Genomic DNA, 27,532 nt, shown 5'->3' on the forward strand with positions numbered 1-27,532 from the left:
AACTCTAACCTTTATAATTTTTGAGTTATTGACATTTGTTATTTTCTTACTTTTTGTCCGGAGAATATCTAAAAAAGTGGTAGAGGTAACAACTTGAAACTTCATAGGTGGATAGCTCTTTTTGATGAGAAGTGCAGCACACTAGAATGATAACTAACCGTGCATTATTTTTCAGTTATTGCCCTTTGTTATTTTTCATACTTAATTTTGTCCAGGGTATAACTACAAAAGCCTTTGAGATATCTACATGAACCTTCAAAGGTGGACAGATCTCACTCAGCAGATATGAAGTGCAAAAGAGTGATAACTCTACCCTTCATAATTTTGAGTTATTGCCCTTTGTTATTTTTCATACTTAATTTTGTCCATAGCATAACTACAAAGGCCTTTGAGATATCAACATGAACCTTCATAGGTGGATAAATCTCACTCGAGAGGTATGCAGTACATAAGAATGATAATTATTCTGCTCTACTACATATAAACATGGCTCTTGTAACAAGTTACATGATTATGATATTTTAAAACCTTCTGAACAAGTTAACATGTCAATTCAAAACAATGCTATTTGGAGATACCTTATCAATATATTTAACTGGGTTTTTTTTTCGTTTTTTTTTTGTGTGGGGGTTGGTTTTTTTTGTTGTTGTTTTTCGCCGTGACAATCATATTGCTGCATTTCCCAGCAATTTTTTACTTGTTTAAATTCCTGTGCCTGGGCATTTCTTGATTGTGTCATGCATATAAATTACACATTTCATGTGTAATGCAATTCAACTGAGATTTTGTGCTACACATGGCATAATGGCTTGCAACAATAATCATCTATTTTTTTGCTAGCACGCAAGTCTTGAGCATCTTTGGTTGAAGTGTATGTTATTGCACTGTAACAAGGACGTCATCACACTTTTTGTACTTGATCTCACCAAAAACTTGTCATCGCAAATAGTATGAAAAGGTGCATTGTCTATCACCACGACACAGTGTGCTGGAAGATTGGGGATTAGCTTTTGATAAAGCCACTTAGTGTAAATCTCACCATTTCTCCGTGGTAATCACCGATTGTGGTACTCGCTTGGCACCGGAGATGAACTTGCTAAAACCAGCGCGACTGAGGTAGCCACAGATGTTGAAGACATTGTATTAATTGCTGAATTATTAAATATACCATTAGCATTTTCGTGAATAAAATATATTCAAAAATAATGAATCAAAAAATAAAAAGGTCCATCAAAAGTATTACTCCTTGTCGGATTTGAACTTGACAATTAACCTTCTGCATGCTACAGAAGTACCATAACCACTACACTAACTGAACAGGTAATATTTCAATTGGTATTCCAGTGGTGCGTTTTCGTATATTAATTCTTTCTGCCACCCCTGTGTATTTTTAAATTTAAAATTTCCCATTCTCGTTCATATTTGAAACAACCTACATGCAATGATTCCTATGCAAGTCTATATACGGTAAATAAATAAGCCCGCACCTGTGTTTTGCACACCGTCTCTCAAGTACTATTTCTGCTAAAATTTCTTATTGGTTCAAAAGATAGAGCGGACACAAATTTTGATACAAAATGATCAAGTGTGACCTTGACCTGAGAAAGGTCAAATATGCGCTGGGCGCATCATGTCATGGTTAACATTTCTGCAACGTAGTTTCAATTTCTTTTTACCAGTTCAAAAATAACAGATCGGACAGGAAAGCTTCTTTGTATTTTGTTAGTCTATATAAATCAAGCAAGCGCTAGGGAAGCCCGAATATGTGTTCTGCTCACCATCTCAGTGATAATTCTGCCAAAAAATTAATTTCTTTCTAGTGGTTCAAAATAAAGATCAAACAGGTAATTTTTAAATTGTTACAAAATGACTAATGTCAAACCTGCGCTCTGCACAATTTCTCATGGTTAACATTTCATCCTAGTAGTTTTTTTGGAAGGAAATTGAGACTGGTCACAAAAACTTATTACAGATTGATGGACGGGCTACCTGGTGCATAGCATATGCCCTTTTTTTTCAAGCATCATTTTTTGGCATCGAGATTCTTATTATTCTTGAACAAAAAATGCACCGGGACTGGAATGTTTATTTTTTTTATCCTATTTGACTCAAAGCTAGTTCGACAGGGCAGTTTTGACTTGGGTTGAAGAAGATGCATATACAATGTTCTATAAATACGGAGTCCCATATTAAATGATTTAATTTTGGTTGGGTTTCACGTTACACAGTATAGGTCATATTGCGACAGTTCAGCTGTACTGGTGCAAGAATGGTGCACCTATACATGTACATCCGTTCAGGCACAAACAGGCAACAGAGTAAAACCACCGACATTCTGCAAGCTAGCTGGATAGCTTTCTACTATGTAGAATCTTTCAATTTCACAGCTGCAACCTACAGCAGTGAGAGGGAAGTGATTTGGAGTAAATAAGCCAAGGAATCCCTCTCCAGATACTAAATACAACCCATTGCTATTTGTTTTCCAATTATAAACACAGATGAAAAACTACATTATTTTTTCTACATACCGTTTTATTTTTTTTATCAATTAATTGAAAACAATAAATGTGAAATGCATTTACAGAGATGATACATAATAATGACATAAAATTTGATTTTCTAAATTTCCTTAGATGACACAACTATGTAAAAGTGATCAAGTAAAACACTTTGTTTTATAAAACACTTATAAAACCAATATAACTTTAAATAAAATATATTGCTGCGACAAAAATGCTGCTCAAAAGCAATCTTTCATTTAACATGATCCAGCTTAGTAAACATTACATGCAACATTTATGATGAAAATGTTTTTTTCCAAACTTTGTGATCTGTAATAGTTGATTCACATAACATAAAAGTTGATTCACATAACGTACATATAATCTAAACAATATGACTGAACATTAATCTCAGTATCTTCTAATGTTGGGTCCTAAAGCTTTGTATGCATCAAATCTTTGATCCTGTTGCCTATTTTGACCTTGAAGGGTTGGAGCAGCCATCATGAGAGCTCCTGGAGCCATTGATGTTGTAACATACATTCCAGTAGGTACATTAGCTAAGATTCCTGGCGGTGCACCAACAGTCTGATAAGCTATTGGTCTAGCTTCTTGCTGTACAATGGAATTCCCTGCCCATCTATCTGGTTGTCTGTTCACTGTAGTATTATCTGTTCTTTGTGAACCTGAGCCCCAATTACCTTGACTACCCTGTTGGGCAGAACCTGAAACCATAAAATTAACACTTTTATTGTTTTCATCATTGTACAATGTAATTCTCTTTATAGAATATAGAAAATCTGTATTTTCATCTGAAAGAAAATAAATGTTTTACAGCTGATATTAAAGTTCTGGAGATAAATTACCTTTCAATATCCCTCCTGCCTGATTCCTTGAGAAGTTCTTGCTGGCACTGTCTCTACTCCTGTCCTGTATGCCCTGACTGCCCCCACTCCTGCCCTGGCCCTGCCAGTTACTGCCCCGCCCTGACTGTGAGAGGGAGCCACCTGTGCCCCGTACATCTTGTTGCGACCCACGATTATCTTTGAAAAATGAAAAATTCTCTACAAGTTTTTACAACAGAAATTTTAGAAATTTACAACATTTTTATTATTGGCTTTCAAAATAGAGACTATTTATGCAAGCTTTTAATATACATTATGGGTACACTAATTCCAAACTTCTGTATGATTACGCTGTTAAAGTATTGTTTTGTTGATTTTTTTGTCTATGAATATTCTTTGGCAAGTGTAAATATGATTTGCTATTTTCTCTTTAAAATATGAATTAAAGCCATGCATATTAAGCTATGTAGCTTTATATATCAAAGGTGCAGTCTTGTTTTGTTACAATTTATGGATAACATACCAGAACAGGCTTTGTTACAATTAACTATATACATTCACCATTCACCTTATCCCATAACATTATTATCCATATTGTACCCTGCACCAAGCAACTAAAATACAAATCTACTTACAGAAGTTTTCATGGAACCTGGAGAATGCAAAACAAAATGTGCACTACTTAACACCTTAGAAAAAGTATTAAAATGAATAGAAATTCAGTTTGTAAACTAACAAAATGCAAACCCCAAGTTCCATACAAACACAAATAGAACTGATGTTCAGCTTCTTAAAATTTTAGATTTGAGCACATGTATTGAATAATATATATATTCTATAAGCTAAGTCAATGCATTACAACCTTGAACAGTAAGATATACTCAAAATACCTTTTGTACCCACTAGTAACAGATGTGCAAAAACCAGAGAGTGTTCAGTAAATAAATACAAAAAAAATACAAGTAAAATGCAAATATTTCCCAAATATTGGAACTGCAGTCATATCAGCAAAGTAAAAGTTTCAAAGTGAGCTAAAATATATAGTTTTATGATGATTTTTATGTTAAATGGTTATTTGGTTTTTCAATGATGTCATGTTGAGATAAATATTTTTTCCAAAACAACAGCAATGCTCAAGTTAGAGCTGTAATTGATCATCATAAACAAATATGACAACTGATTGACTGCAGCAGAACAATGCTATATCAATACAATACAACAAGCCTACAACAGTGTGGCGTAGAAGAACCTACCTCTATGGTCTCTGGAGCCAATGATAGTTTGATCTTTATCTGAGCGAAAATCAGATCTGTTATCTCTAGATCCAAGATTCTGTCTACCTGACCTGTCACCACCCCGGTTATCTATACCTCTATCTCTTATATCTCTCTGGTTAGAATCTCTATAACCCGAGCCTCCAACGTCCCTTCTCTCATCTCTACCTGGACCCCGGTCTGCTGAACGATCAACTGCTCTATCATTACGTGCTGCTGGTGCCCGATCTACTCTATCATTACCACGGTCACGACCACCTGCCATGTTCCTAATGACCAAAAAAAATAAAATGTTTAAGTAACTGTGGTCTCTGATACGGAAATAAAGAAAACCAAAAGAAAATATAACTTGCTTTGGGAACAAGTGATATTCTTTGCTGGCAGCAGATTTAAATTAAAACTTGCGATGGCAATAAGTAACCAGTTAAGCAAGCATTCAATCAAACATAAAAGTATTGTATTTGATAAAGGTTTGTTTCTAGAAAGTTTGATAGAAACAAAAGATGATGGAAAAAGCTTGATTGTTTCTCGATATAAAGAAATTACCAAGTACTCGAGTACTGAAATCAGTACACATTGCCAACTCTAATAGAAATTAATCTTTTTTAATCATAGTGAAGTAAATCTATAATCTAATTTATGGACCAACTGTATAAATTCATAATTTCATATGACAGTGTATAGAAGACAAGTGTAGTTTTACCTCTGATCTCTGCCTCCTCTATCATTTATTCCTGTGTTATTTCTATCATCTCTACGTCCTCCGAGATCTCTCATATCTCTCCTATCATCGATTCTCCCAGCACGTGCTCCACCAATATCTCCTCTTGTATCTATACCTCGTCTATCACCGCGGTCAAATCTATCTACTACTCTTCTACTGTCTGCCATGTTGTCTTGTTGAGTAACTCTCTCTACATACCTGCCACCTCCGCCAACATCTCTAGCATTACGATCAACACGATCTCTGTCAATTCTTTAAAATATATGTCAAACTCTTTGTACTATATATTTTTTGGACAGAAAGGGTTAATGAAAGATAAAATTCATTTTCTAATTGTCTGCCCATACTGAAGAATTGGGCTTTAAAGATAATTCTCTTATAATTCATTTAATAATGTGAGAGACAGTGCCTCTATGAGAAGAACAAATGTGACAAGTTATCAAAATACTTTTCCACTAACTAGTGCATATGTACATGGAATAAAGTGTGAAATAGACCTTCATTGTTCCAAATTATTTAGGATTCAATTAATGTGTGAGAATAACAGTAAGTCTGGATATTTGAGAATATAACTGTTTAAAGATTATAAATACTTTTTTTTAATTTGTGACCCAGGTCTATGAGGAAAGGATGCGAGTCTTACATACAATACATTATTTTAATATAGACAGCAGTTGGTCCAGTTAGAGATGCCATAAAGAATTACTGTCCAGACACAATATCTGAATATATACAAATTTTCATTGACCATAATAATTGATGTAGGGATGAGCTCATTTTTTTGCCATGTTATATGAATAAACTCTTTATGCCTGAAATGTTACAGCTTTAACAAGAATAAGAAAGCATGTTATACTGATAATGATTTTTATATGCCATTTTAAGGGCGTAATTTTTTACATTTTCATTTGATAATTTCTACTAACCTATCACCATAGCCCCTGTCAGCTAAGGCAGGTCTCTTTGAGTCCCAGTAAGCATCTCTATCACGAGCATCATATGCTCTCTTTGTTGCTCTACGTTGTTGCTCCTCCTGAAGTCTGTATTTATTCAAAAGAAAAATTTTTCATTTAGAACTAGAAATTAGTTTTAAGAATTAGCTTGCCAAGGGTGAATTTTTCAATGTAACACTTTTGTTTAAAAAGGTTTTTTTTTTTTCAAGGTCATATGGTGACTTTCCAGCTGTACTGGTGGAGGAAAATCGTTTGACCCCTATGTGCACTGGACAACGAAGTAGAATAACTTGACCGTCGGTAACTCAATTAGATAGGTTTCTCACATATAAAATAATCCAAATATTTACTTTTAACAGCAGCTCATGCCAAATGATTCAAAAACCTTTAACACTCTGCCACAAACATTTCCCTGATCATAAATAAATCATGATGCAAACAGAACTGTTAAAATCAAACAGGTTTATTATTTCTTTCCAAAAAAATTCTATCAAAATATTTTTGTGGTAATATTTGTACTATGAGTATCATTTAGAAGAAATAGGATATGCACATGAATTTTTTTTAAATCTTCCGGAGATTTAGATTTTTTTTCCATACAAAATGATGATAATGTACCAACGAAAAAAAAATCCAGTGTGTCTTACCTTAACTGTTCTAAACGTCTCTTCTCTTCCCTTTCTCTCTCCAATCTTTCTCGCTCAATCTGTTCAAGCCTTAATCGTTCTAATCTCTGTGCTTCTAAACGTTCCTTCTCCAGAAGTTCTCTTTCCCTCCTGAAACATAATTTCTTGTTATTTTCTTCTAACTTTATTTGCTAGTGCCTAAATCTTTCCAAAAATCAATATTTGTAAATTGTCACAGAACCAGGTTTTCCACCAAAAATAAGTAAAGTCCATTGAGAAAATTAGGCCACTTTGAACAGAAACTATTCCTCTATTATCTCCATATGGAAACACAACAAAGGGCTGTAATTACCCAAAAATAAATTGCAAAACCCTGACATATGCACCAGGGCAGCGTTTTACCAACATTGCGTAAGTTTTTCGTAAGTATTTTCGTAACTTTACGCTTACGTTTAAACTTACGGAAATCGTAAGCGTGTTTCACAAAACGTTCGTAAGTTTCTTCTTAAACTTACGTTAAAAAAGTGCGTAACTCTTCAAAGAAGGTTTTCAGAATAAGTCAATAAGGAGGCGTTTTAGTAATATTTAATGACCGCAAACATTTATGAAAAAGGCTAAACTGGTAATTCGTAGAGTCATCTACGGATACTCATGAATGTTGCTGAGCAATTCGTATTTTAAGTGCATATTGTGCCACACACAGGGGTTTCTCCTGATTTTAAATAAATACATTTATAACGTAGAAAGGAAAACCCCATATGATCTATCATGGAAGATATTGAAAGGGTTTTTGTTTGTTTTGAGAAGTGAAAAAACTGTAATGTCCGCAAGTGAAAATGTGGTTTTTTTCTCATTTCTAAATGAAATATTTAGCTTATTCACATAACCCACATTTTTAAAAAAAATATTTTTGTTTCTATTTATTTATTTATATTTTATTCATTTATTTATTTTATGTCTATCAAGTAAAGATAACCCTTTGATTTTTAAAGATTTTACACTAAAACATGCGGAAAACATGCTTTAAAAAAGATGAAACAAAAACGCAACATGCAAACACAAGATATTCACAATTTTATCTTAGTGAAGTAATGCTTTCTGAATATTTGCAAATAAAAGGGCGGTATGGAATACCAGTATATTTTTGGAGAAGAATATATTAATTAAAAGACCTTAAGCTGATAGAACGACTACCATATTCGTATATATGTTTTTACTACATATAATTTTTAATAACTCCTTAAAGCTACATTATCCTTTCCTTACTTAGACTTTACTTTTCTAGAGCTGTTTTCACCATTAAAATATATTACCAATCACATCCGTCTCTAAAATTCTCAATTTTCTGCTCTGCCATTATTCATAGATGATGTCAGTCTTACTTACGTAAATTTTAAGTCAACAAATTTTAAGCGTAACTTTACGTAAAAACTTACGAAATTCTTACTTACGCAAATTTTTAGTAAAACACCTTTAGGTAAAAAATAAGACGTAAGTTAAAACTTACGCAAATCTTAGGCGTAAGTTCGTTAGTAAAACGCTGCCCGGGGCACTTTGTGACAGATCTGACATCTGTTGAGACATGTGAGAGTTGCATACACCTGCCTTTTCCCCCCACAAAAAACATGGCTAAAAATCACATTTAAATTTTAACTCACACCAACCAGCTTACAAGCAAATAAACACAATGCTCTATACTACTGAGCTTATTAATTAAATTCCCCTAATGAAGTTGCCAGGGTTATTTTCATAATCAAACATATAGTGACACATATGCACTCTATATAGTCTAACCTTAATCTTTCTCTTTCCCTGCTAAGCTTTATTGCTTCACTTCTTTGTTTCTGTTGAACCTCCCTCTGTCTCTGTCTCTCACGCAACAATTCACGCTGACGTCGCCTTTCCTGATCTTTAATACGTCTTTCAATTTGACGTAATCTCTCACGCTCTCTGGCTTCCTGTTAAACAATGATAATACATAACTTTTAAAGATATATAACTTTGTTCTGTTCAAATTAAGACCACTCTTTAAATCTCTGTAATTATAATTCTACTTGTTACGTGTTATATTCTTGTAATTTCAGCAAAATCATATTGTGAAGAATTTAATACAATGTATACTTTATTTACCTTTATTCTATCAAGAGTAACAACATCTTTTTTATCATCTTTCTTTGATGAAGTTCCACGAGATCTAGAGCGATGTTTATCACTTTTCTCAGACTTTGCTCTGTCTTTTTCTTTTGTATCATCTTTCTTTTCTTCACCAGCTGTCTCTGAATATATTTACAGTAAAGCGTCAAGCATAATATAATCAAAAACATCCCTTTATGCATTTTATTACAATATGTTTCAATCTGTTTGTTTTTATAAGAAATCTTCATTTACTGTGCAAACAAACTACTACATTTTTAGGTGTTCTCGTCTTCTAGATATAACTCCTAGACAAAAAAATCCATCTATTACACAAAGGAAAAATCAAAGAATACCTGCAGCAGGCTTTGAATCATCTCCCTCTTTTTTGACATCTTCTTTGATTTCTTCTTTTTTAATTTGATCTTCAGCTTGGATTTCTCCATCTTTCTTTTCCTCTCCTTGTACACTGATCACAGGTTCACCCTTACTTTTATCCATCACCACTGTGCGAGATTTATCCTTACCATCTTTGTCACTTGTAGCAACATCTATAAATACAAATTTACCTATTATCTGAATGTTATATTAAACTTAATCACTTAATTGCCTGAACCAGTAAACTCTCTGGCTAATCTTACTTGATAACCAATTTGAGAAAATGGGGAGATGACAGCAAGCAACAAACTTTAAAGTAGCATTCACAACTTATAAAAAGACATAGAGACCTTTCCCATGTAACTGAAATTCACACTTGCTCTGGTACATTCACTTCAAGGCTAGTGAATATTTCACTACTATATATGCCAGCTAGTTAGAAACTTTAGGCTTTACACTTAGGCTTGTGAATTTGAATGAATGCAAATTGGAAGTTAATAAACATTACTTTCTTTCTCTCAAATGACCTAATCTTCATCCTTTATTCATGACTTAAAAAAACTATAGATGAAGATATTAATAAAGCTTTTATATAACAACTAACCTTTCTTATCTGATGATTTCCGATGTTCTCGATTATCCCGATGTCTGTGAGGGGGTGACCTACGTGAGCCACGCCTATAATCATGCCTGCCACTGTAACGACCATGTCCCCTGTCCCTGTCACGACCATGATCATGGCGATCTCTACCATGATGAGAATGTGGGCTATGATGAGAATCTTTACGATCATCTTTCTTCTCGTCTTTTTTATCAACATCTTTCTTATCTTTACTGTCATCTTTCTTATCTGTATCTGTTTTTCCTGTCAATTAATCAACAACCTATGTTTTAGCTACTGATTTCAATAAGCATAGAATATAAAATCATTAATCATTCTACAGATCAAGCAATACATAATCATTTTATAACTGAGTAGCACAGTTTCTTTAACAATATAACTTATATTTACTTAGACCTTCATATTCCTGGTAAAGTTTAGTTTTCTTACATAATTTAAAGAATTAGAAAATTACCCCCAAAAATTTCAAAACACAGAATAGTAATTTAATCATTTCTTTAAAAAAATATGTTCCTCACCTTCTTCCTTTTTGACAGGTGTTGTAGTTTTCTGCTCAGTCTTTTTCTGTTCAGGTTTTTTGCTTGTTTGTTGACTTTTAGCAGCAGATCCTGGTTCATTCTTAGCCTAGAAAAAAGTAAACAACTCGGTTAAACCAAATCTAACATTTTTTAATTTGTTATCCAAAGAAAGACCATTACCATTAACAATAACATAAAAAATAAATAAAAATCAAGCCAGTCTACTTTTTAACTAAAAGAAATACTTTAAGCTCTATGAAAAAAATATCACAAAACTATCTACATAAATAATCATTTGATGATACAAACCTTTTCCACTGAGATCATTTTCCCATGAAGTTCTGTTCTATGTAACTGTTGAATACATTTGGCTGCTTCCTCAGCTGAGGACATTGTCACAAAACCGTAACATCGTGATCCTGGCTTACGTGCATTTGTTACCACCTTTGCTCCTACAACCTAAATGATCCAGGGAATACTTTTTACATTTATAGCTTTTATCAACGGTGAACCAAAGTAAGTTCAAGCTTAAAGAGTAATGCATGTGATATACATATTTTTATCTTTAGTGTATAATTCTTTATTATATTTTCTTCTTACACCAATGTCAACAAAATTTTTGGTCATTTTAAAGTGGTAGAGCCATTTAGCCTGCCTTCCTGAATATCTAATGAGTAATTACCAATTTCTAAGTGACCACTATTAATCCTATGGTTTCTGAATCAGCGGTGAGAGATGAATGACCATCAGACTAAAATTATTGAGATCAATTGTCACTGAGAACTTGCGCCCTTGATTACAATACCTACGCTCTCCCAATTGATTAATGTGGAATTATAAAAACATGTTAAATTTATTCACTTTGCAGGGGTTGAATATTGATATGATTACATTACAGCAAAAGTAGACTAAACACTTACTTCCTGTTCACATGCCAACTTTTATTTTCTGTATTTTTGATTTAGATGAAAGTGATTTTTGCTACATGTGTGTTACTTTTACTATGGCAGGAAAAAGATTAAGAATCAACAGTATTGAAACAAAATACGTATGATGTTAAACATACCTTTCCATATTTACTAAACAATGCCTTGAGATCAGTGGCTCTAGTGGTAGTAGATAGGGAGCTTACCCACAAATTACGGCTTCCAGCTGTAAAATATAATCTTATATTAAAGAAGTCAAATTTATATGCATACTTATACTTCAATAATTATAAAAGTCACCAATATTATTATATGCTAGAAACCACAGTAAGCACAATAACTAATTCTTTCAAAATTTCATTTTAAAGGGACTCCACTGAGGTTTAAAAGCCTAAAAACATAACATTTGAATTTCTTACATAAATGAGCTGGGGCACTTTGAACCGAAATATATGCAAAGATAGTTAAGAAATATACTTTTAAATAAATTGAAAATCGTATTTTTATGCTTTTCTTAGCCCGATTTGAGTGAAAAGCGTTGAAACGCTTTTCAATTTGGTTCATTTTTTTTTACAATTTGAATAATTATTCTGGAAAAAAAAGTGTGCGAATGATCTGAAATTTTGCACAAAGATTAGAGGTCAAAATCTTCATCAAATGGTACATTTATCTGGAAAAAATATTTTCAGTCCCATCATGTCAGTGGAGTCCCTTTAAGCATTCTCATGTATTTAGTGAGATTATGATTAGTATGAAAACCATTTTATACTACAAATTTTCTTTGAGAGCTGACTTTAAAGTCAAATATTCCTACAAATATTAAATAGATTAAATGCTGGACAAACTTACATCTCTCATCCTTTTTGGTGTCCTTAGCAGCACTAAAAGTCAAATAGAAGAACACACAAGATCAATAAATATTCCTTTAAAGATTTTATTCAACTGAAACTGTTTATTTATGATCAATTCAATATAATCATTTGATGAAATAAATATTCTACTTGTAATAAAGTTTTAACATAATGAACATTTTCAATAAAAAAGGAAAATTATAGCCTGAAGAGAAACATCAGAACAAATAACAGAAGATATAAGGAAATAAAAGGTATCTCACTCTCAAACCATTCAAGCAATCTATATTTCAAGTTTTACTGTATAAAACAGCAATGAATGTCTTGGGTATATGTTAAAGACAAATAAGTTGTTGTTTTAGAAAAGGGATAATGTCAAAATTATTTCTATGTAACAAGTGTGTAAATATTGAGGACCACATCAAAGCTTGTAGGGTTTTGTATGATATTGATTTTTATAACAAAATTGACCATGTATATAGTTGATGAATTATTAAATTTCTTTTTCATCACAGTTCTAACTATCCCTTTATTCTGTTCATTAACTTCAATATTAGTATCATCATATCAAACTTTTGTTAGGTCAAATACTGTCACTTTTTCTATCACTTTTAAATATCTGTTTTAAAGTAACATGAAAAAATAGGGCACCATGAATTGTTTATTCTGAACATCAAAAATAAAATTCAATGCATTGAAACTATAAACAGCTTTTTTTGGAAAAAAAGAAAAGAAAATCGACTGAACTACTGAACAAAAAAAAAATGTGCAAGTAACTCTAGTATGAAATGGTTTTCCTCTGTTACGCCTTGTTGTTTTCACTAGGAAGCATGAACACTATCGTCTATACCAGGATGGCCAGTGTCTCCTCGGTCTACGCAATACAGTCATCATCATTGTGGGACAAGTTATCTGGTACAAGGGAAAGACAGCAAACTACCTCATGATTCACTTCATTGAAAAAGAGATCTTACTGCCTCTGTTACAAACTCAGCTACAGGTAGAAATATTAAAAGTTGTTGAATTCTATGATGATCCAAAATCAGAAGGTATAAGACAAACAGAATAGCTGAAATAAAAAAATGAGCAAAGACACCACCTTACACATGACAAAATTATTCATACAAACCATACCAACCTCTTTTCATCAGGTTTCTTGTCATCTGTTTTAGTTTCACCTTCACCAGTTTTAGAGGCATCACTCTTAGTAGATTCATCACCTTCTTTTTTGGCATCTGTTGATGGACCAGCATCTTTACCATCTCCAGTTCCCTTGGTACTTCCATCATTAGTTCCCTCTGTTTTAGCTGAACTCTGAGAATTAAGTAGGTCAGCATCCAGGTCATTTTGTGTGTCATCCACCAGCACCTCTAACTGTTCACTCTCCCCTTCAGGTTTCTGCCCATCTATCTTTTCTTCACCAGGTTTATCCGGCTTGATACCTGCCCCCTTATCACTCCCCTCCCCTGCCAATGTTTCTTCAACAGAAACATCTGCCTTAACTTTGGCAGTATCATCAGTTTTTGCCGGTGTAGACACTGACAGAGGTTTTATTACTTCGGTCGTCTCCCCCACAGATTCATTTTTAACATCAGATTCATTTTTAACATCAGATTTATCCACAGAATCATCAGTTAGTTTTGAAGTGTCCTCTGCTTTTGGAGTGGATTTTTCATCTTCAGCTGCAGATGAGGCAACAGTTGATATCTCAGCATCACCAACAATAGGCTCAGAAGATTCTGGATTGTTTTCCTGCTGTTCACTAACAACAGGCAAAGCAGGAGTCTCAGTTGTAACAGAACTAGGGACTGCTTGGGCTATAGAAAGCAGAAAAATTGTCTAGTTGAAATATACATAAAATAATGAGTTGGTTGTTGAATAAGGGGACAATTTCATGGCCAAGGGCATACTTACTTATAACCGCAGTTTTACCCTGTAGATTAAGACAAAAGATAACCTACGATTCCCTTGTTTTCTTTGGTTGGTCAATGCTGTGATATCCACACCCAAAATTTCAATTGTAACTGCTCATGGAGAAAACGTCACAAGGAGAAAACTCACAAGTTGGTTCACTTCGTCTTTATCACTTTACCATATTGTTCTTCAAAATATCCAATCAGCATAAATGTCCATGCTCCAACACATTAAGTTCCAAACTTGTCTGGGTATTTTGACAAATTTCATATAACCGTGAATCCATTTTACGACAACTCAGACAAAACAGTTTGCATGGCTTGAATCTTGCAGCACATGGTCTGGCAATATTTCTTCTTCCATCTTACTATCTGCCTTCCCAAACATTTGGACATAAAGTGGCAATAAAATAGGGCTAATGCATTTTGGTAGACTTATATCTTTCAATTGGTAAAATAAACTTTTGACTTATTGAAATATTATCTGAAGATGTAATCTAAGCCTATACATAGCAATTTTGTAAAAATAACAGATATCCTTAAAGTTAGATATTAATTTGGGTCATTATTCATTTCTTTTATACCTGGTTCCTCTTTTGTTTCTGGCTCTTTAACTTCATTTTCTGTTTCCTGTAAAATACAATGGTTTCAATAACACTTGCCCTAAGAGCATCCACTATGACTATTCTAAAAGCTTAGGAATATGAGCATGTCTTTGAAATATACTAAGTAATGACAGAGTTATGCACTCTTGCTAAAAAGTTAACAAGTATTTCAAACTTAAAAGCACTATCTCAAAGGGGGTCAAATATCACTCAAGGTATGTGCATCTTTCTGCCTTTTAGAATTAAAAAAAAAATATCTAACAAGAAACCACTAAGGCAGGAAATTAACGAAAAGGTTAACAAGGGCTAAAAACCTAGCTTGAAAAAGGAGCAAACTTTGCAAAAAATAATTTTAGGGTTATCTGCCCTTTTATGACAATAAACATGTATAAACAAGTTTGAAGTGAATAGCTTTTACTGTCTTTTTAGACAATGGACGTCAACATAAGATTAATCAATGCCAACGCCAATAAGAGAGTCAAGACAATAGCTCCATTGTTAAAAAATACTATATAAAATAGTGTTAAGCTACCATTGGTTCCTCCTTTGAGTCTGTACTGGTTTGCTTAGCTTCAGTCTGCTCTGATGCAACCTCCAACTGTAAAGAAATTGAATTTCTCCTAAAACAATAGAACTTCATTCATATTTACATATAATGTGAGTAAACAATTCAACTATTCTTAAATGGAAAATACATTATCAAGTTGAATCTAATTCTACTCAGTAGCAGAACCTTGGCCTTCAAATATTTTTTTCTATCTTTTCTCAATGGCAATGACGATGAAGCAGCAATCATAATAGCACTACCTTTTCTTTTGAAACAGACCAGCTAAAAATTGACCACTTTGTATTTCAATTTAAAATAATGAATTTAGTACAAGCACTTTACCCCATTCTCTATCTGGTCAATTTTCTTTTCATCAGATTTTTCATCAGTTACAGTGTCCTGCAAAAAAAACAAGATTGCATTTGAGAAAAATGCTATGCCACCGCATGGTTCAAATTTCATAGCTGTACATCAAAGGACAAGAAAGTAGGTCACATCATCAAAATCTAGGTCACCTGATATCAAAGTTCAATTTTACAACTAAAACTGTGCACGTGGTCAAAATGTCATTGCTGTACATCAAAGGACAAGAAAGTAGGTCACTGTCCCCTTGGGCAAGGCATAATTTTGACCCAAGGGTTTAATTCAAAACAATTTTGATACAGGTCCACCAAATAACATTTCAAGTCAAATATCTAAGCTATAGCTTTCTCCCATTCAGAAAACATTTGTTTTATTTTCTGTTTTTACTATGTGTACATAATGAGAATCACTGCCCCCGGGCAGGGCCAATTTTTGACACCAGGGGAAAATTTTGAACAACTTTGGTAGAGGACCTATAAATGATATTATATATCAAACATCAAAGCTCTATGCCTTGTACTTTCAGACAAAAATATTTTTCATTTTTTCACTATATGTACATAATGAAAATCAATGACCCCAGGGGTGGGGCCAATTTTGACCCCAGGGCTATAATTTGAACAATCTTGCAAGAGGTTCACTACACAATGTTTCATGCAAAATATCTTAACTCTAGCCTTTGTAAATTTAGAGAAGATGATTTTTTAAGTTTTTACTATATACATATAAGGAAAACCTATGGCCACCGGGGGCGGGGCTAATTTTGACACAAGAGGCAAAATATGAAAAACTTTTGTAGAGTACCTTTAGATGATATTATTTAACAAATATTAAAGCTCTAAGCCTTGTACCTTCAGACAATAAGATTTATTTATTTTTTACTATATGTATTATATTGAAATCAATGACCCCCAAGGACGGGGACAATTTTGACCCCAGGGCTATAATTTGAACAATCTTGCTAGAGGTTTACTACACAATGTTTCATGCAAAATATCTAACCTCTAGCATTTGTCAATTGCTAGAAGAATTTTTTTTGAAGTTTTTACTATAAGTTTTTACTATATACATACAAGGAAAACCAATGACCTCCGGGCGGGGCCGATTTTGACCCAGGGCTATGATTTGAACAATCTGGGTAGAGGTTTACCAGACAATGTTAATGCAAAATATATAAGCTCTAGGCCTTTTGGGTCTTTACAAGAAGGTGTTTTAAGTTTTTACTATATGTACATATAGTGAAAATCAATGACCCCGGGGCGGGGCCGATTTTGACCCAAGGGCTATAATTTGAACACTCTTGGTAAGGGTCTACCAGACGATGCCTTATGCAAAATATCTAAGCTCTAGGCCTTTTGGGTTTTTACAAGAAGATTTTTTAAATTTATTCTTATAATTCCTTTTGGTTGCCATGGCAACCAGATTTCTGCATGGAATGAAATTCTTTGAACAACTTTGGAAGCCCTTCACCCAAGGAACAATCCTGCCAAGTTTGGTTGAAATTGGACTAGTGGTTTTTCACAAGAAGATTTTTTAAGTTCACTATATAATCTATATAACACACACACAAACACACACACAAACACACACACACACAGGTGAATCGCTATATGCCACCGCATCGCAGATGCTGCGGTGGCATAAAAAGACCATCAGGTTATTATTGAACATAATTTTATTTTCTTGCAGAATTTGTAACATTTATATACTTATATTATATAAACCTTTGGTTTTATTTTATAGAGTATAAATATGAGTACATATTCTAATATAAAGCTTACATTGTCCTCCTTCTCTGAATCATTCTCTGTAAGGTCTACTGTATCAACTTTAGGTTCTATAATCTCAATTGAGCAATCTTCAGTTTCATCCTCTTCACCCTCATCATCAAACTGAAATATATTAAATACAGTTCCAGAAAAAATTGTATCATTCTATTTATAACTTTTTTTTGGTATATTAATCATTAATTCTACAACCGAGTAGGACAACCAAGAAGCAGCTTTTCCTCAATACATACAAGTGAAAAAAAATAATTCAAAATACTTTTACAAATAAATATATCAGAGACCATACTCTTTTATTTACAAGAAAATGCCGGAATTCTTTTATACTTGTATTTATAACACCACTATTAACCATATATTCTAGATTTGTACTAATAGCTCTTGAGCACAATCTTGTTGATAACTTTGCTACCTTTTCTTTTTTTGTTTTGGTAATACATGTATATATGTATGTTGTCAGTATTTGTATGAAGTTATATCCAAACTAGAACTATCACTAAATGTGATTAATACCCCCACAAGACTGCTTCCGAAATGAGGATCTTACTAGTAACAGAATATCTTGTAAAAGAATTGAAATATAGAGTTATGGTTGTGGGCAATTAAAGATAGTTGTGGTTCTTGTATATTGCATTCCCTTTCAATGTGGTTGGCCACTGATGAAGTTTTATTGAGTTACTCTGTAATAAGTCCAGAAAGACAAAGAAAAGGAACAAAGGGCAATAACTCTATAAATACTGAAGATGGAGTTATAGTTCTTGTGCACTGCACTTCCTCTTTTTGTGCTTGACCATTGTATGGCATTGTTTTGAATTTCAACCAGTACGTTTTAAGTTGTGCTCCAGACAAGGAAAAGTATCAAAGGGCAGTAACTCTGTATTTTGTCAAAATGGAGTTATGGCTCTTATGCACTGCGCTTCCTTTTAATGTCCTTGACAACTGTATGAAGTTGTATTGAATTCCAAACAGTAGTTTTCAAGTTATGCTCTGGACAAGGAAAAGTAACAAAGGGCAATAACTCTATAATTAGTCAAGATAGAGTTATGGTTCTTGTACACTGCACTTCCTCTCAATGTGCTTGACCATTGTATGAAGTTATATTGAATTCCAACCATTAGTCTTCAAGTTATGCTCCGGACAAAAAAAAGCAATGGAAAAGTAACAAAGGGCAGTAACTCTGTAATTAGTCAATATGGAGTTATGGTTCTTGTGCACTGCACTTCCTCTCAATATGCTTGACCATTGTATGAAGTTGTTTTGAATTCCAACCAGTAATTTTCAAGTTATGCCCCTGACAAGGAAAAGTAACAAAGGGCAATAACTCTGTAATTAGTCAAGATAGATTTATGGTTCTTGTGCACTGCACTTCCTCTCAATGTGCTTGACCATTGTATTTAGTTATATTGAATTCCAACCATTAGTCTTCAAGTTATGGTCCGGACAAAAGAAAGCAATGGAAAAGTAACAAAGGGCAATAACTCTGTAATTACTTTAGATAGAGTTATGGTTCTTGTGCACTGCACTTCCCCTTACTGTGTTTGACAATTGTATGAAATTATTTTGAATTCCAACCAGTAGTGTTCAAGTTATGCCCCGGACAAGGAAAGGTAACAAAGGGCAGTAACTCTGTAATTAGTCAAGATAGAGTTATGGTTCTTGTGCACTGCACTTCCTCTCAATGTGCTTGACCATTGTATGTAGTAATATTGAATTCCAACCATTAGTCTTCAAGTTATGGTCCGGACAAAAGAAAGCAATGGAAAAGTAACAAAGGGCAATAACTCTGTAATTACTTTAGATAGAGTTATGGTTCTTGTGCACTGCACTTCCCCTTATTGTGTTTGACAATTGTATGAAGTTGTTTTGAATTCCAACATGTAGTTTTCAAGTTATGCCCCGGACAAGGAAAAGTAACAAAGGGCAATAACTCTGTAATTAGTCAAGATAGAGTTATGGTTCTTGTGCACTGCACTTCCTCTCAATGTGCTTGACCATTGTATGTAGTTATATTGAATTCCAACCATTAGTCTTCAAGTTATGGTCCGGACAAGGAAAATGCAACGGACGTCTGGACCGACCGACCGCCCGACCGACCGACCACCGGGTGACTCCTATATACCCCCCCCAAACTTCGTTTTTGGGGGTATAATAATCCAAATGATTTCCTTAATAAAAATCTGAACACAAAACAACTGGGCAGGGTTTTTTCTCTCAGCAATTTGGGAATCCAGAATTCAGGAATTTTTACAATGCTTTAGAAAAATTTGGAAAAACTGGCAACATATTGTATACATAAAAAAGACCAAGAAATCAAATATTTGGTTCAGTGGGTGATTTAAACTCCTGCAATATTTCACTCATAAACAAATATTACAATTTGGAATGCAAGATTACAATTTTCTATGGCCACAGTGTAGTTAAATGTAGCAAAATGACAATAATTTTACTTATTTTATTTTTTGTTCCTTGAATTGGGAATTTTCTTCTTGAAATTGGGAAAAACATACTTTTTGGCATTGGAAACCTGACCCATTACCAGGCATCAAAATAGGACAGCAAAAAAAAACTGTATTGCAAGACATAAACAAACTATTTGAAATTCACAAAAGACAAAATTACAAAGAACTAAACCTGGAAACAAGAGTGTGAGCAAATTATCTTTCTAGGATTGAAATAATACACAAAGATGTTTCCCAGAATTTATTTTAGTTCAATCTATAAGCTTATAGTCACACTTTCGAAACCGTTCCTGGAACCAATCAGTACTGAGCAATGAGAGTTAAGTTTCTTGCTCAAGGAAACAACTGGCCAATGACGGGGTTTGAACCCATGTGGCTAGCGATCATTAGATTACCAGACTGACACACTAACCACTCGGCCATGCCGCCACTGTCAATTAAAACCTTCACACTCATCAATCAATAGAATCTCTTCAATGTATATGATTCGATGTAATACACAGTTAAATACAAACCTTGTCTGCATCTTTATCTTCTGCATCTTTGTCTTCTGAAAAAAAAAAAAGATTTACTATAATAAAATTTTAAGCAACTTTGTTACCAATAGAGAGCTAGGCCAGCATACAAATCTGTGCTGTTTGACTGAGATCTAAAATATACATGTACTATGTCAGTAGCTCAATATTTGTATTTTGATATTTTCACTCCAATCACTGTGAATGCACTCTTCCATATTCAAAGCAGGGAAAACCCATTAAAAATGCAAGTTAAGGGATTACATATGATATGCAGTACTGAAGAAACACTTTCATTGGCAACTTGATTTTTGCATTTACTACAACCATGCCTAAAACTGAATTTTATGTTGAATAGTATTATATTAATATTATTGCAGGATCTAAGCAAGAAATAAAACAATACATTTTAAAGAAATTCAACAAAAACAATGAACATGCATTATTTGTATGACATGAAATATAGTTACGACTAATAATCTTCATTTAAAATGAGCAACTATTTTGTCCTAACTGGAAATATTTCCTAACTTGAAATATATTATGAAATGGCTAGGCACGGCCACATAAGCAAATTCAATAAAATCAACATACAGTTTGCCTAAAGCATTGTGAAATAAATCAATTAAGTAATTTCTAATTTTGAAACAGCTTGAAGATATATTACCATCTGTTTTTGTTTTTAACTGTGCTTTTCTTGCAGATCCTGGTGTTTTTTTGCCAGCTGGTGATTCAGTTACCTCTAATTCAACAGTGTTTGGGTCATGACCTTCTTCTTCTAGTGCCTGAATTAATAAACATGAAATTAACTAAAGCTATTCAAATTACACCCCCACCATCCCTGATTTAAATAAACAATGCAAAATGTTATTGACCTAATGTCAAATTTAAACTCAATCTGTATTTTATGACAGACTTCCCGAAATACGTCGGTCCGACGGACATGTCCGATAAATTTTGATCAGGTCCGACAATTTTTTATTCCGGATCGGTCCGACTGTCCGGCTTTTATCCAAGCCGCATGTATACAAAATGGCGTCGCTAAAGGTGCCAAACCTGGGAATAACCGAAAATATAAGTCAGAAGAGTGCGCAGAACAGCAATAAAAGGATGAAAAGAATAGACCAGTGTGGCCATACCACGTGACATTGACGTCATTTTCGGCATCATTTCCAAGACAAATATTGCTCGATTCGGACAAGAAAATAGTCATAAATATTTTATTTCTGTACCAATTTCTTTGGGATATGCACCAGTCTACGGGGAAAAATATAAGCTTTCCACAGAATATTAAATATTCGTCAGTTTAGAAGCCATTTTATTAAACACTTTGCATAACCTTGAAAGTTGCTTGTATTAGAACGGGCTTCAGTTGCAAGCTATTTCGTTTTCTGGCGTGTATCTGGTCTACGCCATGAATAAAAGTCAGGTTTACATCAACCGGGAGTACGGAAGGCAAAACTCTACCTAAATATGTTCATATTTTTATTACGAATGACATTAATCTTACATTTTTCTTCAATTGTCAATTCTGGCACCAGTTCCAAGTCGAAAAAAAGGACTACAGTTTAAAGCAGATTTTAGAATTCGTTGAAAATGCAAAGCAACATGCCTACCGTTTTCTTTCTACAATTTAGTTTATCATTGTTGATCTTTCACAGAGAGATTGTGAAAAAACTGATTGTTCCTTAAAGCAATAACACTTATACTTGTATCGCAATAGTGCACGTCAAATCACTAAGATTTAGTCCTGTCGGAAAATAATATTTTGGTTTCGTTTTGAAGATGTTTTAAGTATTGCTCATCTTATCCTATGTAGTAAAATGTGTTTTATTCTATTTCACAATGGCGAAATTGATAAGAAATATATGTGCTCTCAGTAAGAGAAAGAGTTAAAATAAAAAAACACATTTGTATGCTATGGAAAGGGTTACACTTTAACGCGAGTGTTGTAAAGCTACTTTATTTTTGTCAAGAGTTACTGACAAACACTGACACTCGTGAATGTGACAAATAGGTTTTTCTGTCCTCAAAAGAGAGACTTTTAAAAGGTTTATTTTTTTTTCTGGAATTGTTGTATAATAAATTTCTATAGAGTTTGATAAACGAAATCACAATTTGAACTTGGAACTTTGCCGTGTAAACCTGATAGTATTGTTACTTAGTTGCATTACTTATGATTCTCTATTTATCAAAAAGACCCAAAATAGCCATGAATAAGAACGAGAATGGACGCCATGTGGAGTTAACAAAGTAGAAAATAGTAAACAGATAAATGATTTTACAAACCAATAGCCATCGATCACAGTCAAATTTCATGAAAACAAAACATTCAAAAAGACGGAAATAACAATGATTATCAATAATTATATAAATATTTACATTAACATCTGTAATAGCAACATCGGCAAGATCTAAGACTAGGGTCCATATGACACTGATGCGTCCATTGAATTATTGATAGCTAACATAAGCTTACTAAAATTGCGATTACATTTGAAAAGTATATTCAATTTTATCCTTCAACTGTCAAATGACTTTCTGCTTTATTTACATATCAGATAATTCACTTATTTAGTATATGCGCCATGTTTATCTTGTTTTAGATTTTAATGTGTGGTCCGTTTTTAAATCTTAAAATGCTACAAAAAGCCAGTTGAGAACATCTGCAGGTCATGCCGCGTGTAATAATCCATGCATTTACAGCCAATGACCACATCGATAAGATTCAGTTGAAAGAGACATTATTGTTAAAAAGGTTCTACTCGATTTAAATGTTTTCAAACCATAAATATTCCGTTCCCTTAATTCCTCTTTTTACAATATATATTGGTGAGCTCTCTGATAAAGCTGAGTTGACTGATATAATGAACTAAATTTGTTAGATATGCAGTTTATCAACAGAAATAAATGCAATTATAAAATAGATAGTATTTAATAGTGTTCTTAAGTTAACGAAGTTATATCCAGTTCACGAAAAACGGTTACCGTGGGTATGAAAACAGGATGTAAAAATATGTTTTACCAACGAGTGCCACTGTGTTAAAAATCTGAATCTATCATACTAAAACATTGCTACAGGTTCTTTATATATACATGTATATGGTTATACGTATAAATAGCTCTTTTTTTACTTTAAAAATGCCGCATTGAGGCGTAACCCTTATTTAGAGCATACAAATCGAAGTGATCCTGAATGTGCATGTTCATTGGACAGGCTAGCTAAGTCAATCAACATTTTCAATTTTGCCGTTTTGGGCGATATTTAGGGTTTCTGTTTTCTATTCCACGTTTAGTATAGCTACATGACACAAATAGATTTTTCATAATCATTACCGTGAAAGAACAATGATTAAAGAGCAAATCAATTTATTTACAAATACAGACAACAATTTTACGACTTTTAAAATCACTTATAGCGCAGCGAGTAAAAATCATTTAAATATTCATTTGTGTTTATGTAAATCGTATAGTAAATTTTTTTTGTGTGTGTCATTTTACGCCTTTTTCCAACAGTATTTCAGTCATATAGGCGGGTAGTTTCCTAACCATCGTTCCTCGTATAGTAAATAAAATGTGTTTCATGGTTAACATAATTATAGAAAGAGAACGGTATGCATGTTGCTTTGCATTTGCAACGGATTCTAAAAACTGCTTTAAACTGTAGTCCTTTTTTTCGACTTGGAACTGGTGCCAGAATTGACAATTGGAGAAAAATATAAGATTTATGTCATTCATAATAAAAATATGAACATATTAAGGTAGAGTTTTTGCCTTCCGTACTCCCGGTTGATGTAAACCTGACTTTTTATTCATGGCGTAGACCAGATAACGCCAGAAAACGAAATAGCTTGCAACTGAAGCCCGCTCCTGATACAAGCAACTCCCAAGGTTATGCAAAGTGTTTGATTAAAACGTCTTATAAACGGACAAATATCAAATATTCTGTGGAAAGCTTATATTTTTTCCCCATAGACTGGTGCATATCCCAAAGAAATTGGTACAGAAACAAAATATTTACGGCTATTTTTTTTCCGAATCGAGCAACATTTGTCTTGGAAATGATGCCGAAAATGACGTCAATGTCACGTGGTATGGCCACACTGTAGACCTGAGACAAATTTAATGAAAAATGGAAGCCAGAACCAATGAATCTTGGTGTTGACGGGAAGGGGGTAAAAGGGTGTCGCAAATTTTTGCCGGATTTTTAAAAACAAAAAAATAAAAAACAAAAAGTGCTTTGGGAAAACCCAAAAAAAAGTTTTTTTTTGCATTTTGAATCAATTTAATTTTGGTTCCCCACAGATTTTGTTTCCCCCCGGGGGAAACCCGATTTTTTTGGTTTGTAAAAAAGGAAAAGTTGACCCCGTTTTTTCAACTTTTCGGGAAGCCCGGTTAAAATAGTTTTTTTCCCGTTGAACCCAAATTTTTAAATTTAAAATCCACTGCCCTCCTTTAATCCAAACCCCCTTCCTTTTAAAGATCAATTTTCCCCCTTTAAAATTTCTTTAAATTTTAGGGTCTTTCCAAGGTGTCAAAATGGATTCCAAATTTTTCTCTGAAAATCAAGGATTTTTTCCCAAATTTTTCCCAAAAAGAAATGGGGGGGCTTTAACCTTTTAAGGCTACAGCTGAAAATGAAACTTTTTTAACGACTTCCTCGTTCATAGGCTTTGCCTTATTTCATATAAGATTCAAGCTCCTGTATTCCCAGAATTATCTCCATTTCATTTTTGAACTTAGAATTCAATTGTAAATTGATTTTTTTAGTATTATCTTTGTTATTATAAAATAATGGTATCTAGATCTAGGGCCTACTCTCAACTTAAGATAATAATTTTGTTCTTTGTCATTACTAACATCATGCATGACAGCGTTCATACCTCTAGCATCCTTTTTCAATAGCTATTTCCTCTTTGGACTTTCTTAATCATATAAATATGTCTGTAAATTTACAGATACAAAAGATCTGTTAAATTATGGATTGTCGAAAAATTTGGTAGAAATTGACCAGAAATAGTGTTTGTATACATGAATAGATTGGACGTCGAAAACGACATGGATTGAAAATATTGGCATTTTCTGAAACTTTTACTCATTTCTTTGCTATTTGGAGAATATTTATGAAATAAAAAGCTTTAACGCTTGGATTGATCCTTTCAGATGGCGACCAGAAAGAGATAACCGTGATCTAGTTGTTTATTGCAGCAGTGTTCTTGTTTGTTCCGCATGATGTTTTTGTTTCGTTGGGGGCCTTATCGTCAATGTATCTAAAATCGCTGTGTATATAAATTCGCAGATTTTGTTTACACTCGGATAACCTCGTAAAATCTTGTCGCATCTGCCCGACTATGACATAATATTTCTCGCAAAATGTGTCTACATATGTTTCGTGTATCAAATCATCACAAATCACACAAAAATGGGCAGTTTATTGTTTATTTTCTAATAAGTATAAAAAAACATGATTTTACTTATGCCCAAATATCTACCTTATAAGTAATCCATTTTTATTTACTTAGAAAAGTTTTTCGACACAATTCCCAGTTCCGGAAATTTCTTCAAGATGTGAAGGTCAGTCGGCCATGCTTTTTTTCCCAAACCGAGGCTATGAATATATTTACTGACCGATTTTGGATACCCATATCAGCTAACGCAAAAAGTGTCATTTCCTTCATTTAAAAATTAATTAGGTCTAACTTTAAGCCTATTTGACCAAAATATAATGACAGAATAACTTTTATGTCATCATCAAACTTTAAGATGTAATCACATGTTTAGATTACAATGTGCAAGCACTTGACCTTCTTAAATCTTTTGCCGGAAATGAGGGTCATAGGGGAGGTGAAATTGAATTTATCGGCTTGTTTTTTGTTTTTTTTACTACTTCTTACATGTTTACAAAATAAAACTGCAAATAAGAAATAGATATATAAAAAATCAACATTGTTCTGAAATATTGATATTTTCTCAGTTTAAAGTGACTGGAATTTTTGTCATGTGCACTGATTTGACCTACAATGACGTATTTGTAGTCGTCCGCGAATTAACATACAGTTCCAATATGGCGGCGGTCATGACAGACGCTTATTATTTAAAGTCACCACTGACAAATACGAGTGTAAGTTGGTGAAACTTGAACTGACTTGAAATTGAAAAAGGCCAATTGTAAGCAAACATTATGTGTATAATTTATTATATATCTTTTTTCCACATTATTTCTCACAAATCTGCCTAATACCGCGAATGTACATCAATCGAGGATATATCTTTACATACATAAAGACCGATTGATTCCGACCGATTATGTAAAATATTTGATTATGTGACTAGCGCCTGTGAATCGGGATAGGTGTAAAATTGTTCCATGCTGTCTCATATATTCTAAAGTTACACTTATAAATAATATTTATTCTGGTCCGAAACGTCCAAAACAATGGTCCAAAGTGTCTAACACATGATCCCAAATGTCCAACACATGGTCCGAAATGTCCAAAAATCTGGTCCGAAATGTCCCAAAATATGGTCCCCTTTCCACTTTTTCTGATTTATCGCGCTATATATTCCCCTTCAAAAAGCCACGGGTTTTTTTGATAATTGGAAAAAAAAAAATCACTGTAGTCTCGAAGCATAATTTTGTGTGACACACCCAAAGGCAAAGGACTCGGGCGACATAAAATTATGTTTTGTAAGTAGTGTAGTAAGTGTTAACCTTTTGCAGTCTTTCGACAAGAACAGCTTTAACACCTGATTTATCCAAGTCACGTTTCTCCAACTGTAATCTTAAATCAACAACTCGTAAGTCTGCAACTCGTTTGGACTCCTTCGTGGCCATCTTTCCAATATGGCGTTTGTCCGGATTATGACGGAAATTTTTCCATTCTGAACCTCTCTGACTTTTTCCTCACTCGCAACATGACGCCAACTCGCCGGTTATTTACGAAGATTAACGATAGTCCTAGTCGCATCACCTCGGCCGTTTCCGTATTGAT

The 27,532-nt window shown here is 33.5% G+C and overlaps 1 protein-coding gene across 3 annotated transcripts; it reads right to left on the reverse strand.

The window, feature by feature from the left end:
* Nucleotides 1–2,511: 2,511 nt before the first annotated feature.
* Nucleotides 2,512–27,412, reverse strand: LOC132724359 (scaffold attachment factor B1-like). 3 transcript variants are annotated; one of them, XM_060709194.1, is made up of 23 exons: nt 27,253–27,412; nt 21,208–21,325; nt 20,541–20,575; nt 17,561–17,671; nt 15,759–15,815; nt 15,402–15,467; nt 14,849–14,894; nt 13,490–14,168; nt 12,350–12,381; nt 11,641–11,726; nt 10,884–11,033; nt 10,575–10,680; nt 10,039–10,299; nt 9,413–9,607; nt 9,054–9,199; nt 8,718–8,881; nt 6,945–7,073; nt 6,271–6,384; nt 5,324–5,596; nt 4,600–4,889; nt 3,982–3,998; nt 3,368–3,544; nt 3,087–3,226 (listed from the first exon to the last, which is right to left on the reverse strand). In XM_060709194.1, exons 1-22 carry the CDS (start codon nt 27,373–27,375, stop codon nt 3,371–3,373), a joined length of 3,372 nt encoding a protein of 1,123 aa, XP_060565177.1. In that variant the 5' UTR covers nt 27,376–27,412; the 3' UTR covers nt 3,087–3,226; nt 3,368–3,370. The 3 variants fall into 3 exon arrangements, with proteins under 3 accessions (XP_060565176.1, XP_060565175.1, XP_060565177.1); XM_060709193.1 differs by lacking the exon at nt 3,982–3,998 and having other exon boundaries at nt 2,512–3,226; nt 20,541–20,560; XM_060709192.1 differs by lacking the exon at nt 3,982–3,998 and having other exon boundaries at nt 2,512–3,226.
* Nucleotides 27,413–27,532: the final 120 nt, after the last annotated feature.

The sequence above is a fragment of the Ruditapes philippinarum genome, unplaced genomic scaffold (genome assembly GCF_026571515.1).
Source record: "Ruditapes philippinarum isolate M1 unplaced genomic scaffold, ASM2657151v2 ctg4362_1_1_1_1, whole genome shotgun sequence".
NCBI lineage: Eukaryota > Metazoa > Mollusca > Bivalvia > Venerida > Veneridae > Ruditapes > Ruditapes philippinarum.

Coding starts and splice junctions, on each gene's coding strand:
- LOC132724359 (XM_060709192.1), bottom strand. CDS start 27,375: ATGGCCACGAAGGAGTCCAAACGAGTTGCAGACTTACGAGTTGTTGAT. Junction 9,200..9,412: donor TGATTCAAAGCCTGCTGCAG/GTATTCTTTGAT, acceptor AAATATATTCAG/AGACAGCTGGTGAAGAAAAG. Junction 5,597..6,270: donor GACAGGGGCTATGGTGATAG/GTTAGTAGAAAT, acceptor TATATTTTAAAG/AATTGACAGAGATCGTGTTG.